Consider the following 20,867-nt stretch of genomic DNA (forward strand, 5'->3'; position numbering starts at 1 on the left):
TTCAAATTACAGAATATAATACTTATGAGAGTCAAAGCTACAGGAATACAAATGCAGAGACCATTTCTTTTTGCTTTATTCAAGATGTCATTTTCACTGTTCTGGTTCTAATTTTGTTTATTCTGCAAGGACAGCAGGATGTTAGTCCTCACACATGGGTTACATCAGATGGAGCCCGGCACGGAAAACTTCTGTCAGCTTCCAGAACTTTGACTTGGCATACTGAGCATGCCCTATACCACATGGGGTCCCTCTTCAGTCTGTTTTTTTTTTTTTCTGCGGAGTTCTTGGCTTTTTTTCTCTAAAACTTGTGGAAAACCTTTTTACCCCGATTATTTTTGCTTTAGGTTTTTTGCATTCCATCAACGCCGGGTCCCTCCGTAGCTGCCTCAGCTAGGTTTCTCAGCATTTCGGGTAAGTTTCCTTTTGCAACAAGGCGAACGAGCACTGCACAGTTTGGACTGCAAGCGAGCCTCAGCCTTCTATTTAGAGTGGACAGAAGCCCATAGACAATCCACCCAACCTTTTATTTCTTTTGATAGGAATAGGTTGGGAGTTGCCGTTACCAAACAGACATTATCCAGTTGGTTAGCAGATCGCATCTCCTTCTGTTATGCCCATGTGTGACTGCATATTGGGGGTCATGTCGAGGCTCATTCTGCGGCCCACTTGCGAGCAGTTCCCATGGAGGAGATCTGCAAGGCCCTTCTTCCAGTTCAGCTTCCTTACGTTATATGTAACTTCGCATTTCCTTAGTTAATGGTTTCCCCAGTTCTATGTAAACCAATGTGATATTTCCTTGAATGTCTGTATAGAAAAGTTTTAAATAAATAAGGCTGCGACGTGGAGTTCTCTCCACACATACGCATCTCAGTATTGTTTGGATAGGGATGGCCGACGTGATAGTAGTTTCTCCAGTCTGTCCTTCATAATCTCTTTGAGGTGTAGAACCCAACTGTCCTTGCCTAGGGCCCTTTGTTTTGGGTTCAGGCTGTCTCCCCCCTCTGTTTTCAACAGCACTGTAGTTGTTGTGCCCGTTGGCACCTGGTTGGTGTCTGTGTTGGGGAGCAGCCTGTAGCTAGGGATTCACCCATGTGTGAGGACTTCCATCCTCTTGTCCTCAAAGAAAGCAAGAGTTGCTTACCTGTTTCAGATGTTCTCAGAGGACAGTAGGATGTTAGTCCTAAAGAAACCTGCCCACCACCCCGCAGAGTTGGGTTTCTCCTATTTTTGTTATCTTTAATCTAATTCTATGTTACAAGACTGAAGAGAGACCTCGTGTGGACGGGTGGATAGTGGCATGCTGGGCAAGCTCAGTGTGCACAAAGTTCTAGAAACTTTGACAAAAGCTTTTCGTGCTGGGCTCCATCTGATGTCACCCATGTGTGAGGGCTAGCATCCTGCTGACCTCGGAGAACACCTGTTACAGGTAAGCAATTCTGCTTTACATTTTTAAAGTTGACTGATGAGGAGAAAAGCTATTGTTTAATCTTTTATCAAAATCAATATTTAATCTTCTTATGCAGGAAGATGGAGCATACCAGGAACCAGGACTGGATATAAAACTATATGCACTTTTCTCTTCCAGTGGAATATGGGGGATCTGGAATGGGCTATTTGGACCATGTCTTGGTAATGGAGGAAATCTCTCGAGCCTCTGCTTCTGTTGGATTGAGTTATGGTGCCCACTCAAACCTGTGCATCAACCAATTAGTGCGTAATAGCAATGAAATGCAGAAGAAGAAATACCTACCCAAGGTAAGGTGATGGGGGAGGTCATGCAGCTTGGTCTACAAGACCGGGTGGGGGGGTGGAAGGTAAATCAAAGTGGGTGAGGAAAGGAACAAGAGAAACAGTGAAAGAGCCTGAAAGCAGGTAAAAAGAGTAATCTGATCAGAGAGGATCTGAATCTGAGAGGACGAAGGCGACTGAGTTGCAAAGCAGCAAAGAACTGCAGAAAAATACATATCTTTCAGGGGCATTCTTACCACAGAACTAAAATCTGACTCTAGAAAAGAAGCAATAACACAATATTCATCAGGGCTTTCCAAACCTATCCTGGGGATCCCCTCAGCCAGTCAAGTTTTCAGGATATCCACAGTGATTATACATGTGAGAAATTTGCTTATACTGAGTGTCCATGATGTGCATATTCATTCTGGATATCCTGAAAACCCGACTGGCTGTGGAGTCCCCAGGACAGGTTTGGGAAGCCCTGAGATATGCTCTGAGAAAATGGAATTGTGTGCAGCCCCTGAGGGTGTGAAAAGAAGTAACACAAGTTTTTAGACTTACCCGTATCTAATCACTATGACTTTTTCCCATCACCAGCTGATCAGCGGAGAGCATATTGGTGCTCTGGCAATGAGTGAACCCAATTCTGGCTCTGATGTAGTTTCCATGAAGCTAAAAGCAGAAAAAAAAGGTAAAGCATGCCTTGTGTGACCTATCATAGGCTTGTGCGTCTGGCAGCCCTAAGCTGATCAGCAAGAAGGTGACCAAAGGCTTTAAGAGGTCACATTACAGGGTCATGAGAGGATGAATAGAGAGACCAGCAGGAAAAAGGAGGTGGTGATGACTTTTTATAGAAGTTGTCAGTAAGGCCTCATCTGGAGAGTGGTTTTCAATTCTGGAGACCCTACCTCCAAAGCGATATAGACAGAGTCCAGCGGAGGGCCACCAAAATGATGCTGGGAATGCTTCAATAGTCCTTTGAAATGAGACTTAAGCATGTAAATATGTATATCTTAGAGTGCACAAAGGGGATAGGCTGTAGACCTTAAATGACCTCAAAGTTCTAAATAATGCACAAGAAGAACCAAGAGATCCTGGCATGAGGCTGAAAGGAGTGAGGAGTGTAACATTAACAAAAATGATCTCTCTTCAGATAGGGTGGTAGAGATGGGTGGAGGTGCTGAAGAAGGCAGGGGATAAGCACAGAGGATCCTAAGGTTTCACAGAAGTTGAGGAAAAGCTGGAGATGAACAGCAGTTTCTGGCATTGAACCATGAAGGAGAGATTGGGCAGATGAGCCCGTGATCCTTATCTGCCAGAGTCTTCTGTTTCTATTTTGCATCATTGTTTAGTGTATGGGAGTTAACCTGCATCTCACAGAAAGAAGACGAACTTGCATGGTTCCCCCATCCACTGGAGGTACAAATCCTTTTGGTCAAGAAATATTTCCTTATGTTACACTGGAGTCCATCCCCTTTGAGCCGCTTTTATTTTACAGCTTCCTTGGCATTGATACCGTTGAGGAATTTGACTCTCCCGCTCGTATCCCGCCACTCCCTTATCTTTTTTAGAGTCTGCCAGTGTGAATTTCCCACATTGTTAGTATGTAGAATTTCCTTTATCTCCAGAATGGAGTAAGCATGAGTTTTACCTGCCTTTTGGAATAAGAAATCCACCTGAGGTGGGGTACAACTGCTTAAAAAGGAGGTGTAGCACCATAGCAAAGGTCTGACTCAGGGAGGGGCGGGGTGTCTCCAAACCTTTAACGAGACAAATCACTGAGGTGGTCTGTGGGGGAGGGGTCCCCAAAGTTTTTTGATGGGAGAGGAGTCCCGTTTCCCCCCCACCTTGGAATCTGGCTAGTTTGGTGATTTGAAATGCCTCAGAGCAGGGGGGGGGGAGGGAGGGTTCCCACAGATAGGGTGTCAGTAAAAATATTCTAGGAAGTTGCAACCCTGCCACACCCCCAGGAACTCTTCCACCTGCCTCCTCCCTTTCTCAGCATCCACATCTGACACACCCCCCCCCGAGGAGTGGAGAGCGGCAGAATGGTGTTTGTGGCACACTTTCCCCACTCACAAACTCCTATCCAGTCTTGTTCTGTCTCTATTTCCTTCCCTTTTCCTTCATCCCCCCTCTTTCCCGTTCTTGCTCTCACCCATTACCCCATCTCGCTCATACTCCCTTCCTCTGATTTCATTTTTTCATTCCTTCTCATTCATACTGCTTTTTCCTCTTCTCAATGCTCCTTTTGCCCCTTTTGGTGTGCTCTCATGCCCCCGTCCATATCTCCCTCTCACCCCCCTCATCTCTTGCAGGTCTTCCTTGTCTGCTGGTGGCGTTGGGGGACCCCATTGGCAATACAGCCTTAACCATCACTTTGGTAACTCTCTCTAACCTGCTCTTCACCCACTGCCTGCTTATGCACCGGCTATGGAGGTTCTCCTCTGATGCGTCATCTGAGAAAGTCCTACACTAGTGATGCATCAGTTGAGTAAGTGCCACCCAGATAACACTAAATACACTAATACATTGCTGAGACTTATGCTTCAGTCAGAGGTAGAAGATTTACTTTTTCATGTTCCTTGATGTTCCTGACCGGGCCACGTAAGACTGGGTGCGCTTTTTTTTTTTTTAAGTGAAGATAGGCCAGAATAAAGGCCTTGGTAAGCCAAGGTTTTGGGGGTCCCTGGTTTAAATCTAGAACAGGTAGACGACAAAGATCTAAACTTGAATAAATAGACATTTCCTTGTTCTATGCTCCACTAGTCAGGAACATGTGGGTAATATCTCCCATCCAGCACCTGAAGGCAGAATTTTATATATTCATTTTTTTTTTTTTCATGACCTAACGATGTATGTAATATGCAGAATCTCCATAGCCAGTATTCTTTGCCTCCAGCTACTGGATAGTTGGTTGTGGACAAGCTCACCCCGAAGATTGGAATTTATTATAATAATAAAAGAGGAATTTGGCTAGATTTGCCTTTATCCTAAGTCTATATGCTTAGCATTAATTTGGAGCCAGAATTCTGCAGATTAGTCCTCCTTCAGAGAAGTGAGCAAATAATTCTGAGCCAGCTCACTCTATCTCACTGGGAGGAAAGCAGTTTGAGCATAAGATTCCTTTGCAAGCACCAGTATTGAAAAGGAGAGACCTACTTAATTGTCAATTCTCTCGTTTTTACTTTCTAAGACCTGACTAAGGTAAGGCTCTCTTGCTGTCATAGTACTCTGGTTTACAGGTGAGTTCGGTACCATGACATTAAAAGCTGTTGTTCTCACCATGGTGATAGACTTGGCAGCAATCCCATGTTTTCTATTAGCTCCCTACAACAAAAGGATGGAGTCAGAATCCTCCTGCAAAGCTTCATACTCCTCAAACGAATTGGTAGTAAGTTGGGAGCTGCTTTATTTATTTTTAGACACCAGGCTCACTTTCAGCTCGAAAAAAGTCCGTTAATGCTGTCTGGTTGCTAGGACACGGTGGCCATCTTGAAGCTGCCACATGAGTCAGCTGCTGTGATCAGGGGAAGTCTAACTTTACCACAGGTTGTTACTGGAGGAAGGTTTTGAGCAGAACAACTTACATGAAAGAGAGGCTCCCTCAAGGGTCAAATATTCCCTTGAATTTTTTTTTTTATTTCTTGTGCTAAGCATTCCAGACTCTGCAAGCCAAGGGGGACAATGATGATTTTCCCATGAGGGCTTTTTCTTTCTAGGCTGGCCCCATAAGGCAGAAAAAAAAGAAGTTGAAGAGGAGCCAAGCTTAAGTTCTCAGGTCCTCTTTTATCCTCCTTTATTACCGGAGGGGACAGCAGTTCAGGTTCACTGGAAGAAGGCGAAATCTATTCTGGTGGGGAAGAGGAGGATTCTTTTAAGCTATTCCATAAGGGAGAGATGACTGCCTTGATTTCTCAAGTAACGTCAGCTTTGACTGAGGAAAAAGTAGAGGAATATTCTGAATGGGACCCATGATGCTTTCTGAATGGGAAGCAGCAGAAGCAGGATATAGACACCAAAGGGTCTTTAGCAAACTATGGGCCGGATTTTAAAAAGGTTACACGCTTAAGTTAAGCGCTTAACCCTTAAAAGAAAAAAACAACCAAAAAAAACCCAAAACCCTGCGCACGCCCCGGGACGCACGTAAGTCCCGGGGCTTTGCTAGGGGGGCGTGTCGGCGGGCGGCACGACATTCGGGGCGTTCCTGGGGGCGTGGTGCCGGCCAGGGGACGTGACCGAGGCCTCCGGACCAGCCCCCGGGTTGGGTGATGGCGCGGCAACAGGCCATCAGCACGCACGAGTTACGCCTGCTTCAAGCAGGCGTAACTTGTGCAATAAAGGTGGGGGGGTTAGATAGGGCTGGGGGGGTGGATAAGGGAGGGGAAGGTGCGGGGGGGGGTGGAAGGAAAGTTCCCTCCGATTTCGGAGCGGCCTCGGAGGGAACGGGCAGCGCGCGCAGGGCTTGGCGTGCGCAAGTTGCACAAATGTGCACCCCCTTGCGTGCGCCAACCCCAGATTTTATAAGATACGCGCAGCTACGCGCATATCTTATACAAATCCGGCATACTTTTGTTCGCGCACTGTTTTTAAAATGTACCCCTATATCCTTTACCATTGGAATCTCAGAAACGCTTATTTCAATTACCAAAAGTGGATGTGATGGTAGTAGTCGGGGCCAGAAAGACCGCAATTCCTTTGGGGGGGGGGGGGGGGGGGGGGAACTGCCTTAAAGGATACTTGGGATAGAAATAATTAATTCTAAAGCATACTTTTTCAGCAAATTCTATAAAATGCTTCAGGCAGCCATTTATGATAGCTGTGTAGCTGCACTGGCTTCAGCATCTGTCAGAGGAGGATGACTCTGCTAAGCTGAAATCAGCAACTGCATATCTGGCAGATGGGTTTGTATAACATTTATTAGGATTTTGGCAAAGTCCTTAGCCCCTTCTGTAGGAACTACAGGACTTCTTTGACTCCATAATTGGGAAGCAGACTCTCTCTCCACATCACACTTGAGTAGATTGCCTTTTAGAGGCAATTACTTTTTTGGAAAAGAATTAGACAGGTTGGTGAAAAGCCTGGGAGAGGCCAAATCTCATAAGCTTCCAAAGGGATAAGGCTGTCTTGATCAAGGTGGATCTGGCATTTTGATCCGGCTAGATTTGTCTGCGGCGTTTGACACCCTCCATCATGATATTCTGTTGAATACTTTGCATTCGATGGATATGGGAGGCACTGTCTTAAATTGGTTTCAATCTTATTTGACTGAAAGGGAACAAAGGATTCAAATTGGAACACAACACTGCTTGGTATGAAATTAAGTGGGGTGTGCCGCAAGGTTCAGCTTGATCATCGATGCTTTTTAATCTTTATCTGGCACCCATAGGAGCTGTTTTTCAGTCTTTGAATATCAAATTTTTTTTATATGCAGATGACATTCAGGATTTTTGTTGGGTTTTTTTTTTTTTTTTTTGCAATCTAATTCTAAGCTATGAATGTAACTTTTGTAAACCGTTGTGATCTTTACATGAAAGGACGGTATATAAAATATCTAAATAAATAAAAAATAAATAAGGGAGAAATCCCTGAAGATAGATTTACAAGAATTTGTTTAAAAGCTGCAAGTATGGTTGGTTACCTTTTTGTTTATTTTTAAATATGAGTAAAACCAAGATCCTATGGATAGGAAAGGATGCTGAATCAAAGATCAAGAGCCAAGTGTGGATATCCAGTGTTCTTTCAGTGCCAGTGCAATCGGAGAATGAGTTTGGGAGTTATTTTGGATTCCCAATTATCTATGAAGCAACAAATTTGTCATGTTATGAAGACAGCTTTTTATAAACTTAAGATGCTTCGACCATTGAGAGTGTTTTTTACCTCCAATATTTTTTTAGAACAGTGCTACAAGCCGTAGTACTTAGTCATTTGGATTACTGTAGTACTCTTTATATTGGGCTTCCAGATAGGTTGTTGCATGTAATGCAGTTAATACAAAATTTGGCTGCGCGAGTTTTAACAGGGATTCCAAAAAAAATGCATATATCCCTGGTGCTAAGAGAATTACATTTATTTATTTATTTATTTATTTGATGAGTTTTATATACCGTTATTCGGTTGAGCCATCATAACGGTTTACAAAAGTGTACAGTATCTTGTAACAGAGCATTAGAAAGAACAGTACTTAACAGATGGGTAGCAGTACAGAACCATTTGAACTATTAAACAATATCATAGAAATAAATACAACAAATAACCTAAATTTAATGTAAACTCGTGCATAATTTTTCCCATTGTATATTACGTGATCTCATAAGATCTTATACCCCGGCATGAGCTTAGATCTAAGCACTTACAATTGTTGGATGTTCCGTCAGTCAAAATGTTTAAATGGGTCAAAACCAGAGGACGTGTTTTCTCCGCTGTTGCATCTAATGAATGGAATAAACTCCCAGCAGAAGTGAGACAGTTAAAGGATTTTAACATTTTTAGAAAGGCGATGAAGGCAGTATTTTTCGAGGCCACTTTTGGCTGAAGTGTGTGTTTCTTTTAAAAATTGTTGCAATAACATAATATATTTGGTTATGTTTTATTTTGTTTGTATATGTTTGTTTTTAGTTTTATGATTGTTATATTGTAATCCGCACCAAATATCTTATGGAGGTTGCAGAATAAAAGTATTTTAAATAAATAAATAAATAGAATAAATGAGGGCGGAATCAGTATAGTGACTCAGAGATTTAGGCCAACTAAGCAGTTACCTCAATAGTAAGCTAAAGGAAAGGGAAGGTCTTAGTCCTTTTGAGGGGCTAGAAGACCACATGGGGATTCAGCACGGCCTTCTGCATCAACCCAGTCCTCACAATGAGGCCCAGGGGATTCACACCTTAATTACTCCAATAGGAGGCAGGCTGCAAGATCTTTTTTTCAAGGAGTGGATCATATTATAATAGATCAGTGAGTCCTAGATATTATTCAAAATGACTACTTCTAGGATTTTCAGTTCCCAGTGAGAGAAAGGTTTGTGATATCACTAGCCCATGCCCCATGAAAGCTGAAGGCAATTCATTCTACCCTCAGCAAGTTGCTAAGTTTACAGGCTATAATATGCCCAGTTCCTTTCACCAAGCAATGAAAAGGATGCTATTCAATCTATTTTGTCCTCCCCAAAAAAGGCAGGTAACTGCCATCCAAAAGGTGTGAACAGAAGTTTTTATGTTCTACGATTCCATATGGGACTCAGATCAGTGATATCTTCAGTAAAAAAAAAAAAAAAAAAAGGGGGGAATTTTTTAACATTTCTGGATATGCAAGAGGCATATTTCCACATTTCTATGAGAGAAAACATCTAGACTTCAATCTTGTATTTCAGGAGAACATTACTAATTCAGGGCTCTGCCTTTCAGATTAGCATCAACTCCAAGAACCTTTACTAAGGTGATGGTGGTAGTGGCCGTCTTTTGAAGGAAACGAGAGATCTGTGTACATCCATATTTAGATGATTGGTTGATCTGAAGCAAGACATACTCCAAGGGTGTGACAGTAGTTTCTTTTTTCAGGAGATTGGAATGGATAGTCAATTTTGGAAAAAGTCAGAAGCCTTTTCAGGATATAGAACATTTGGGAGCCCAATTTAACACTCTAGGTCTAGTGACCTTAACAGCAAAGAGGGTCTTAAAGATAATAACGCAAGTGAATCAATTTTTTAGAGAGCAGGCACCATCAGCATGGGCATATCTCCAGCTTCTGGGCACATTGGCCTCAACTCTAGATTTAGTACCGTGGCAAGGGCTCACGTGAGAGAACTTCAGTTGGCTCTGCTTTCCCGGTGGAAGGCACAGTCGCTGGGCTACGAGATTCACCTTCTGCTTACACGGAAGACAAAGGCAAGCTTAATTTGGTGGACCAATGCTGTAAATTTTCAAAGGGGTACACCTTTGGAGGGCCTGGATTGGATCATCATTATGACAGATGACAGCTTAATAGGTTATGAGCTCATTGCCAAAATCATTATGCCAAGGGCCAATGGTGTCCAACAGAAAGGCTTTAGTCAAAAATAGTTTAGAAATAAGAGCAATCAGATCAGCATTAATGCACTTCCAAAATGTAAACAAAGGAAATGCAGTGCAAGTTCTAAGTGATAGTTCCATGGCAGTAGCACATATAAACAAGCAAGGAGGTATCCGCAGAACGGGTATAGCAAAAGAGATGGATCTTCTCTTTCTGTGGGCAGAGAAGAATCTGTTTCAACTCTCCGCCCTGCATACTGCAGGACAGGAAAATGTCCAGACAGGTTATCTAAGCAGGAACATAATAGATGCAGAAGAGTGGGAACTAAGTCTTTGGGAGCTCCAAATGATAGTATAGAGATGGGGAGACCTGCTGATAGTCTTAATGGTGGTAAAGCAGAACTCAGAATCTGAGGTTTTTCAACTGCCGAAAGGAATATGGCAGAAAGGCTTTAGATGTGCTAGTTCAAAGTTGGCCAAAGGAGGTCATGCTGTATGTCTTTCCCCCTTGGCCGTTAAGTCGTATAATAAGGAAAATAGAGAAGGAGAAAGCTTATGTCAGCTTATGCAGATCTAAGCAAGCTATTAGTAGACACAGTATTACATTTGCCAGTAAGCAGGGGTTTGCTTCATCAGGGACCAATCTTGATAGAAGACCCCTCTTCATACTCGCTGATGGCATGGCTCTTGATAGGAAGAAGCTAGCTAAGAAGGGTTATGCTCCCTCAGTTAATAAAACCATGTTAAATTCAAAGAAATTATCTACTTCATTGGTTTGTGAGAATATGGAGATGTTTTGAATCATATTGCAAGGAGATCCATTGCTTCCCTTGGTGCTCTCAGATTGGCAATATTCGGACCTTTTTACAAAGGCGGCTCGACAACGGCTTAGCGTTTAATTCTCTAAAGGTTCAATTCGCAGTGATTGCCTGTTTATGGGAGAGAGTTAAAAGCTTATCTTTAGCTTCTTATAAGGATATTTCTCATTTTCTTCAGGGAATAAAGCGTATAAAGCCCCTAGTTAGGCCAGAAGTTCCTTGGTGGGATCTAAATTTGGTATTGCCTTCCCTGATGGTGGCTCCTTTTGAGCCTCTTGAGCAGATGACTCTGAAGGATCTAACTTTGAAGACAGTTTTCCTGGTATTGATTACTTTGGTAAGATGAATTTCTGAGTCTCAATAGAGAGTGAGTAATCCTGAGACCAGTACCATCCTTTTTTGCTGAAGTTGGTTTCTGTTTTTAATTTGAATCCTAAAATCATTTTGCCTTTGTTTAATAAGTCAGACTATAAAGGATCAATGGAGGTTTTACATTTCTTGGATGTAAAGAGATGATGTCTTTTGAGATACTTGCAGTTTACAAAAGATTTTCTTCAGTCAGAAAGATTGTTTGTGCTTTTTGGTGGCCCACCAAAGGGTGAAGCTGCTTCAAAGGCAACTATTTCAAGGTGGATTAAAACATCCATTGCTTCTGTTTATTAGTTATAGGTTAAAGAATCTACAAAAGTGTTAAATGCTCGCTGAACCTGAACACAAGCTTCTTCTTGGACTGAATTGGGCGTGGTTAATCCTGTCGATATTTGAAAGGCAGTTACTTGGACTATATTAAGTACACTCATAAAACATAGGTTAGACATTGTCGCCAAGCAAGATGCCACTTTTACTGCGACTATCGTAAAAGTGAGTTTAAAGTCTACCTGCCCTTAGAATATGGACTTCCCATGTATTCTGGACTGGTGTAACATAGGACAAGGAAGGAGAAATTGACTTACCTGGTAACTTCCTTTCCTTTACTTATGCTCCAACAGTGAAGAAGCCCACCCAGAAAGAAACATTTTCAAGCCGCCATTAATATCATTAAAAAAAAAATGAAACAGGAGTCTTGATGATTATGCCTGTTTATTTTAGCAATATTGAAGTTCATTGAACACTCTCCTTTCTGATGTGAGTGCATGTGTTTTAAGATCATGAGAGGTCTTGAACAAGTAGATGTGAATCGGTTATTTACACTTTCGAATAATAGAAGGACTAGGGGGCATTCCATGAAGTTAGCAAGTAGCACATTTAAGACTAATCGGAGAAAATTCTTTTTCACTCAAAGCACAATAAAGCTCTGGAATTTGTTGCCAGAGGATGTGGTTAGTGCAATTAGTGTAGCTGGGTTCAAAAAAGGTTTGGATAAGTTATTTGAGGAGAAGTCCATTAACGGCTATTAATCAAGTTTACTTAGGGAATAGCCATTAGCCACTGCTATTAATTGCATCAGTAGCATGGGATCTTCTTAGTGTTTGGGTAATTGCCAGGTTCTTGTGGCCTGGTTTGGCCTCTGTTGGAAACAGGATGCTGGGCTTGATGGACCCTTGGTCTGACCCAGCATGGCAATTTTTTATGTTCTTATTGCATGTTTAGTCAGCATTATGTTTGCATTAAGTATTTTATCTTTTATGAAGGCTTTTATAGGTTAAAAATTATCTTTAACTGATTTAATAGGATCTTATGGCCATAATTTTGTTAGCTTTGACGAAGTATACTGGCTGTGGAGGTTCCACATATGACATACATATGTGATGTCATCAAAAAAGAATAAACAGCTCTACCTCCAGGTGCTGAATAGGGGATATTACCCGCATGTTCTTGACTGGTGGAGCATAAGTAAAGGAAAGGAAATTATCAGGTAAGTCTTAATTTCTCCTTACTGAACTGTTGTCTATTTATTCAAGTTTAGACCTTTCTTATGCTTCTTTGCTTAATGGGTGGTTTATTTAAGCTGTTGTGCCCCATCATAGGTGAATTTGCTATTCAAAAAGGTGAGTAATGAATCCTAATATCTATAATAACAGCTCAGTAACTAAAGCAGGTTATACCAGCCAGGGAAGAAATGGAAGTTAGCCAGTCAATGATAGCTACTATTAAAGGTTTGGCAGAAAATCCAGGCTTTCACCTGCTTTCTGGAATGGGAGAGCATTCCTGCAGGCAGGTGCTGCTCCTGAGAAGTTTCGTTGACAACTATCCAGTCTTTTGATTTCTTTTATCGACGGTGTGATTATGGAACCACTGAGGGGAGGACATTTTAGCAGTCTGGTAGGCATGTAGAAGGACAACCTGTCTCTTGAGATAGCTGGGCTCATTTTCTCTGAGGACCTTCAAGATCCGAGTCAGGGTTTTGAATGTGGCCCAGTAGGATAGGGGTGGCAAACTCTGTCCTCAGGAGCCACAAACAGGTCTGGTTTCCAGGATACCTACTTTGAATACATTGAAGCTTATGTTCGGGTTGAGCAAGCATTTATCACCTTTGTAGTTTCTTTACCCTGTAACAAATAAGCAGAAACAATGGATGTTTTAATCCACCTTGAAATAGTTGCCTTTGAAGCAGTGCATGCAGATCTATACCTCATGCATATTCATTGATGATCCCTGAAAACCAGACATGTCTAGGACTCTTGAGGACTGGAGCTGGCCACTCCTGCTGTAGGGTATTGATGCAGTTTTTGTAGAATGGGTGTGATATAGTCCTCATGCTTGCATTCCTCTAGCATTCAGCTGCAATGTCCTGAATTAGCTGGAGTTGGTGAAGACCCTTATCTGTCAGTCATTTCTAAAGAGCATTACAGCAATTCCAGCCTTGAGGTTGTTGTCATGGACTTTTCTGACTAAGCTCACCTTTTCAGTGAAAGGGCAGAGTTTTCATAATTGGTGCAAGCAGGAGAAATGGCTTTTAAGCATTGTTTGAATATAGGGAAGCATAGTTTAGTTCTGAGTCCAACATGATTCTGAGGTTTCTGACCTGCAATTTTAGGGAGAACTCACTTTCCAAATGGGATTTTCAAGTCTAGGACCTGCCTGCTTGCATTTTGTACCCTCGGAATCTATTGTATTTAAGTTCAGATGGCAGCCTATAATTTGTGTGTATATGTATACAATTTAATGTATACAAACACAATACTAACACTATAGCAAGTCTACACCCCCTTCAGGAATATTCACCTTTTGTTGCCTTATAGCCTGAAAGTAAAATGCATTGAAACAACATTTGTTCCATGTATCAACACATCCTACCCCACAATTGCCAAGTGAAAAATATATTCCAGAATTCCTTAGACATGAAATAGAACTAAAAACATGGAATGGCTTGATTGTATAAATATTCACTCCCCTTGTACTTCTATAACAATTTGGCTACATCAGAACTTTAATTATTCAGTTGCCTTCAAAAGCGCACAATAAGTGAATTGACCCGCCTGTGTTTAAATTAATTGTTTATTCACATGATGACAGGATTTCCTGTTGGTTATCTCTGCTGGGTAGTGCATTTCAAAGCAAAGACCCAACCATGAGCTCTAAGGAGCTATCAGAAGAACTCCAGAACAAAGATGGACTAGCACTGACTACCCTTCCCCGGATCTCTAGTTTTGTAGAATGGTAAAACTATTCACTTTTGAATATCTCACTGCGAGGGCTGGCACTTCCAAACGTTTTCGTGCTATGGTAGACATTTGGAGACCCTTCTATGCCTTCCTTTCTCCTACCATTAGAAAGATAATACCGGATGTGTAGAGCTCTCAATACGCTTTTCTCGCTATTTGCCCAGTTTATATTATTTGGCTCTAACCTATAATACAAAGTCCTTTATTATTATATCTCTCACACTCTCTTCTTTCTACTTTGATGTAAGAATTGGACCTCTGCTTCTTTTGGTATGCTTCAGACAAAGATTGTACAATTACCTGGCTTTGCATACTCATTTCTGGATATTAGTCTATTTTTAATTGGTAAACCCAAATTGGGGGGAGGAATGGGATGGGTTGGATTTGGGAGCGGTTTATTGAAGCAGGTTCTTGAGAATGTTCAAATTTCCAAGCACAAAGTGCTTTGTTTTTCGTGTGTTACTAGATTATCCCTATTTCCGTGTTGCATTAATGCATACAATTATCTTTGAACATACTTTAATGTGCTTGCTTATCGATTTTTGTAATGCTTCTGAAATGTCCAATAAATAAGATGGAAAAAAAATAGTAGAAGGTGTATGGTACCACCAAGACCTTGCCTAGATGAGGCTGTCCCTCTGTTCTGAGTGACTGAAAAAGGAGGAGACTGGTTAGGGAGGCAACCAAGAGGCAATGGAAGTTTTGAAAGAACTACAGGCTTTCATGGCCAAGACTGGTCAAAGTGTACATGTGACAATATCCCAAACCTTCTACAAATCTGGCCTGTATAGTAGGATGGCAAGGAGGAAGCCAATATTCAAGAGAGACCACCTTGAATTCAATTTGAAGTATTCAAAGGAAGACTTGGGATCTTGTATCCATGCGGCAAAACGTTTTGTGGTCTGATGAAATTAAAATAGGACTTTTTAGCCTGAATATAAAGTGCTGCATTTGGTGCAAACCCAACACAGCACATTACCTAGAAAGCACAATCTCTAGTATGAAGCATGGTGGTGATAGCATCATATTATGAGCATCTTTCTTATCGCCAGGGTCTGGCGCTGCTGTCCAGGATAAGAAGGGGCAATGAATGGAGAAAAGTATAGAAAAGGCTGTGAGGAAAACCTGCTGCCCTCTGCAAGAAAACTGAAACTGGGGATGGAAGTTCATCCTTCAGCATGAGAGCAATCCAGAGCTACACTGGAATGGCTAACGAATAAAAAAGCAAATACCCAGGATTGACCCAGACAGAGCTTCCACCTCAATTCAATAGAAAATGTGTGGCAGGACTCGAAAATTTCTGTCAGTCAATGCTCCCGCAAGGACCTAGACATTTTATAAAGTATGGTCGAATATTGACAAATCTAGATGTGCAAAGTAGGTGGGAACCTATCCCAAAAAACTCACAACTGTAATTGCGGCTAAAAGTGCTTCTACTAAGCACAGAGTCAAGGGGATGGAAACTTATCCAATTGGATTTCTGTTTTGTTTTTTGGATCTATATGTACTTTGTCCCCCAACAAAAACATTTTTGGGCCTAAAAGGTGTAGAATGTGGTGTATTGATGAGTGAAAAAAAATCCTTATTTAAATGCATGCAGGCCTGACGCACTGACATAAAATTTTGGGGGGAAAAATGTTCAAGGGGGTGTAGACTTTCCGTGGTTACTCTGCATGTGGTGAATTATAGGCCGTATATTCTGTATCCTCAGGAGATCACTACGTTCTGAATGGGAACAAGTTCTGGATCACCAATGGGTCAGATGCTGATATTTTGATTGTGTATGCCAAAACAGATCCACATGCAAACCCCGCATCCCATGGTATAACGGCTTTTATTGTAGAAAAGGTGGGTCTCTGTTTCATTGATATAAGGAGATATCTACCCTCTGCATGTTGCCAGTCAGTGCTGACCGCTTTACAATAATCCCTCATTTATGCTTTTGTCCTCTAAATATTTTAATTGCTAATAGGGCATTGGTGTTAAAGGATAAATTGACTGGGGTTTATTGAAGTACAGCAGCTGCTTTTTGTCTTTCTTGAGACTTGGAGATCATACTCCGATTTGGATGTTCTCGCTCGCTCTCTTTCTTAATTTTCTGCACCTCTCCTATTTATCGCCTCTATCGTTCATCCCCCTCCCCTCCTCTGTTCTTTGTACTTTCCAGCCTTTTAATTTCACTGTAAACCGGTATGATGTTGTCCACTAATATCGGTATATAAAAGTTTTAAATAAAGAAGCACGCATACACTTATGGACACTATTTTGCTACAGTGATCTTCTGCCAGTAGTTTAACTAGAAAATGGGACATACAGGTTAGATTTTTGTAGAATCTGTTTGCCCTGTAGAGCAGGGGTAGACAGACTTTTTTATTTTTTATGCTGGGGCCACATTACAAGTTATTGAGGGCCGGAGGATGGGTCGGGACGGGGTAGGTCTCTCTTGGAGCTCCTTAACACAGCAATCAAATCCCCAGCACTTGCTGCAGACATTTCACTATCCAGCAGGCTTAAGAGCCATCATTTGAAGCACCCAAGGAGCCCCTTCAATCATGGATTCCCAGCCTCTACCAAAATCAGAAAAAACTTCAATCCATCCCAGCTAGCAGACTACCTCACCTCAGTCCAAATGCAGGCCGTAAGTATAAATAGTAAGGTGCTGACAAAAACTGGACTAGAAACTACTAAAAGCCAGACTCCTATTCAGGGCAATAATACAAGAACAGAAATATCACCATTCCTCATAAAACAAAGTCAAGAAATATAAATACATGATAAGTGAGGAAACCATACTAATATAAAGCATATTTCAAAACAGATGACAAATAGAACACCTAATAATCAAGAAGAATAAAGGTTAAAAATACTTTAAACATTTTCCCCCAAATCAATCAAATATTTCAAAACAGACATATCAAACACCCAATAATTAAAACTGATATGGATAAACCCTCCCCTATAACCTGGAAACTTTTCATTTCCAGTCACCCTGAGATTGTAGGATTAGTAGGGGGAAGGAAAGCAGGGTACACACAATCTTCCTCCTTTTCTCATATACACGCTTCTACTCTCTCTCTCTTCTTCTTTCTCCCTCCCTTTTACTCCCTTCCCTCTCGCTCACCTTCTTCCCTTCCCTCTGTCACTCATCTTCCCACTCAGCCCCTCGCTTCCATTCCCACTCACCCCTCTCAGTCATTGAACTCTGAGGGCAATTTTTAAATTGGTAAAATTGCCAGACTAAAAACCACTCTTCTCAGATATGGCTGCAGGCATGCGCAGCTTCCTTAGGGTGTGTACTTTTGGCCGCAGGAAACTTGAGATGTTCCTGTTCTCCTCTCCCAACCTAAATGCCCTCAACTGGAGCATCTGTTTCCTGTGACCAAAAGTGCACGCTCTCTGCCTCCATGGAGTTGTTCTCCATTCTGGGGGTTTCGGTTATCCCTCTAAGTTTGACAGCGACTGGGCACAGAAATGTAGTCTGATCTTCTTAGGCTCTCAGCCACCTCAAAGCTGGAATTCATATTGACGTTCTGAGCAGAGATGCTCTCCCTAGCAAAGAACAATCCAAAGAACTGGAAAGAAAAGACACTAAAGCCATTTAAAAAAAACAAAAACAACCCCAAACAAAAAAAAACGTCACTTTACCTCCATTTGAAACAATAAAAACTTGTCTTGAGCAGATCAGGATTATTGCTCACCCCAGAGCCATTCCAGCAGGCTTAGTTGAGAGATGGATTCCTGTTATATTACTCTAGTAATCTCTTAAATATTTACCAATGTCGTCTTATTCAATAACCAAATCATCTTCATTATGCAAAATGTATAGAGTACAATATTAAAAAATTCCTTAAACTGAAAATGACCTTAAATGTAATACTGTAATAAACACACGACTGAACAGATGGCTTTTTGAAACCTATTTCTTCAGTTTTTCTGGTTATAAAGGCAACATCATTAATTACAAATTAGACTTTAATTTTTATTAATACAGTTATTCTATAAAATATATTAGAATTTTAAAGAAAACATTTATTCTAATTAAACCAGAGAGGAAGTTTCCTGTGGAAGAGGAAGACAGCTGGGCAGACAGGATGGACCATTTGGTCTTTATCTACTGTCATCTGCCATGTCATTACGGAACTATTCACAAACTATATGCTCAAACATTAATTCAGTACTGTTGCACTAAACCAATTACATTAATATCCAGTTCTGTACTCCACTAGTTACTACAAGACACATTTTAAGCAATCATCATAAATTCAATTTGCCAATTAGAGAACTACAAAAAAAGGGTGTAAAAACCATATTTACATTCATTCTTTTTGGTGTCCGTGCCTGAAATGTATGTCCAAAATGTCCCTGTAATAATAGGTATAATTGATCATCTCCTATATCTAAATACATGATTTTCACCAGTCCAGAGAATGGAAATGTTGACAGATCACCACCGTGTCCATCAGTGAAATGCCTAGCTATTGAATTCTTGAGGTTCATATTTAGTGGCATTTAACCCGATTGCTTTGGAGTTTTCCAGCTAAATGCAGACTTGACTATTTTTGCCACTTATCTGGCTAAAGTTTAACCAGATAATTCATTGGCTACATTTATTTAGACAATTTAAATCCCGTTGATCTGCCAATCTCAGTGGGTTCCAACTTAGGTACACAATCAATAAACATATGTAATTAACTTTAGCCAGATAATGTAGGGGCATTCCGGGGTGGAATTAGGTTAGCCGGCTAAGTCCAAAATGGATTAAAGGTGGCAATGAATGTTAATTTGTGTCCTTGGATCCTTTATCTTTTTTTCTTTCATTTAGACAGCTTTCCTATTAACTGAAAAGGTAATCAAGAGGCAAATTTGTTGGATGAAATGGAATATGAGTAAATAAAATAATATTGTTCCCTACGTCTCTAAATCTGAATCTCTGCCTCTTTTTATGGAAATCATATTCCAGTTTTGGCAAACAAGCTTGTTTCAGTCTCATGTCTTGTCCTACTGCAGTATTTGAAATCAGTTGAGATGGATGACAGTCTGTAGAAGCAGGGAATTGGTAGCTGCTGGTCGCCAAACCAGAGCACTTTGAAAGAAGTTGTCTGTCCCCAGGTATACAGAGCCAGACATGCTAAGCATTTCCCCTTTTAGATGCAAAGTGGGAAAAAATGTTTAATACATCTGACCCATGGTGTTAGATCCAAAATAAATGTATCGCTGTGTGCCAAAAAATGTAGATTAATTTCATTGTCCAAACATTTTGTAATTTCCTGCAAAGTACATTTTTCATCTGGATCAAAAGTATGTGATCAGTGTATTGTAGTGATCTGTGGACCTGGCCTGGTGTCTTGGTGATAGTACTATGCACTGCCATGCGGATGGGGAGGGCGTCTGTCGTTGTGCACTAGGCAACATCTAGGGGTTAGACTTGGGGTCCACTGTAGATGGATTCTGGAAGGAGTCATGTTTTGTGGTGGCTGGGGGAGAAGAATATAAAATAAGAGGAATTCCCCCACTTCCTGAATAATTGTGAGTGAAGGCTCATGTTGTCGTTGTCCGACAGAAGCTGATCCTGACTGAACCGAAAGCCCAAAACAAGGGGAAACTGCAAAGACAAAAAAAAAAAAAAAGAGATCTGCAAACAAAGCACTTCTAGCTATTCCCTCAGTCAAAACAGCAAAGCTAACGCAAGTAAGAGAGAGCCCTAGCATTAGTAGGGCCCTCATTATGGAACACCATGCCGTTAGAAATCAGATTGCAAAAAGACATCAAACTAGTCAGAAAAAGCCTAAAAACATGGCTCTTTAAACAAGCATGCCACAAAGAAAATGGAGAATAGAATCCAGGGAACTGTAGAGAGCAATTACTGTATTTTTTGCTCCATAAGACGCACCTGACCATAAGACGCACCTAGGATTTAGAGGGGGAAAATTTAAAAAAAAAAAAAATTTTGTGCTAAACTGGCTCTGTCCCCAGGCGTCTGTGCGTCTTATGGAGCAAATTAGGAGAGTACATAACATTTTTTTTTCTCCCCATTTTGTTTTCGGGTCTGGGGAGGGCCATTTCGGTCCACTCCCCAGATCAGAAAACTTTTATCTTTCTCTGGGAAACCCTCCCCCCTAAAAAAAAACCCCATCCCAACCCTTTAAATTAATTAACAACCCCTCACCCTCCTGACCCCCCAAGACCTGCCAAAAGTCCCTGGTGGTCCAGTGGGGGTCCAGAAGCGGTCAGGGAGCGATCTCCTGGAGTTGGGCCATCGGCTGCCAGTAATCAAAATGGCGCCGATGGCCCTTTGCCCTTACTATGTCACTGGGGCCAACCAATGGCAGCGGTAGCCCCTGTGACATAGTAAGGGCAAAGGGCCATCGGCGCCATTTTGATTACTGGCAGCCGACGGCCCTTTGCCCTTACTATGTCACAGGGGCTACCGCTGCCATTGGTCAGCCCCAGTGACATAGTAAGGGCAAAGGGCTGTCGGCGCCATTTTGATTACTGGCAGCCGACGGCCCAAGCCCAGGAGATAGCTCCTGGACCCCTGCTGGACCACCAGGGACTTTTGGCAGGTCTTGAGGGGGTCAGGAGGGTGGGGGTGGTGGTAGATTTTTAGTTTAGTTTTTTTTTTTTTTTTATATTAGCTCCATAAGACGCACGTACATTTTCCCCCCACTTTTGGGGGGAAAAAAGTGCGTCTTATGGAGCGA

At 41.6% G+C, this 20,867-nt stretch overlaps 1 protein-coding gene across 1 annotated transcript in view; it reads left to right on the top strand.

Annotated features, from left to right (window-relative positions):
• IVD (isovaleryl-CoA dehydrogenase) overlaps positions 1-20,867 on the top strand; it is a 53,205-nt gene that overhangs the window by 24,402 nt on the left and 7,936 nt on the right. The window contains exons 4-6 of the mRNA XM_029598539.1: positions 1,589-1,758; positions 2,332-2,425; positions 15,878-16,014. Of these exons, the coding sequence (XP_029454399.1) occupies positions 1,589-1,758; positions 2,332-2,425; positions 15,878-16,014 (401 nt within the window). The remainder of the gene's footprint in view (positions 1-1,588; positions 1,759-2,331; positions 2,426-15,877; positions 16,015-20,867) is intronic.

This window comes from Rhinatrema bivittatum, chromosome 4, assembly GCF_901001135.1.
Source record: "Rhinatrema bivittatum chromosome 4, aRhiBiv1.1, whole genome shotgun sequence".
Lineage (NCBI taxonomy): Eukaryota > Metazoa > Chordata > Amphibia > Gymnophiona > Rhinatrematidae > Rhinatrema > Rhinatrema bivittatum.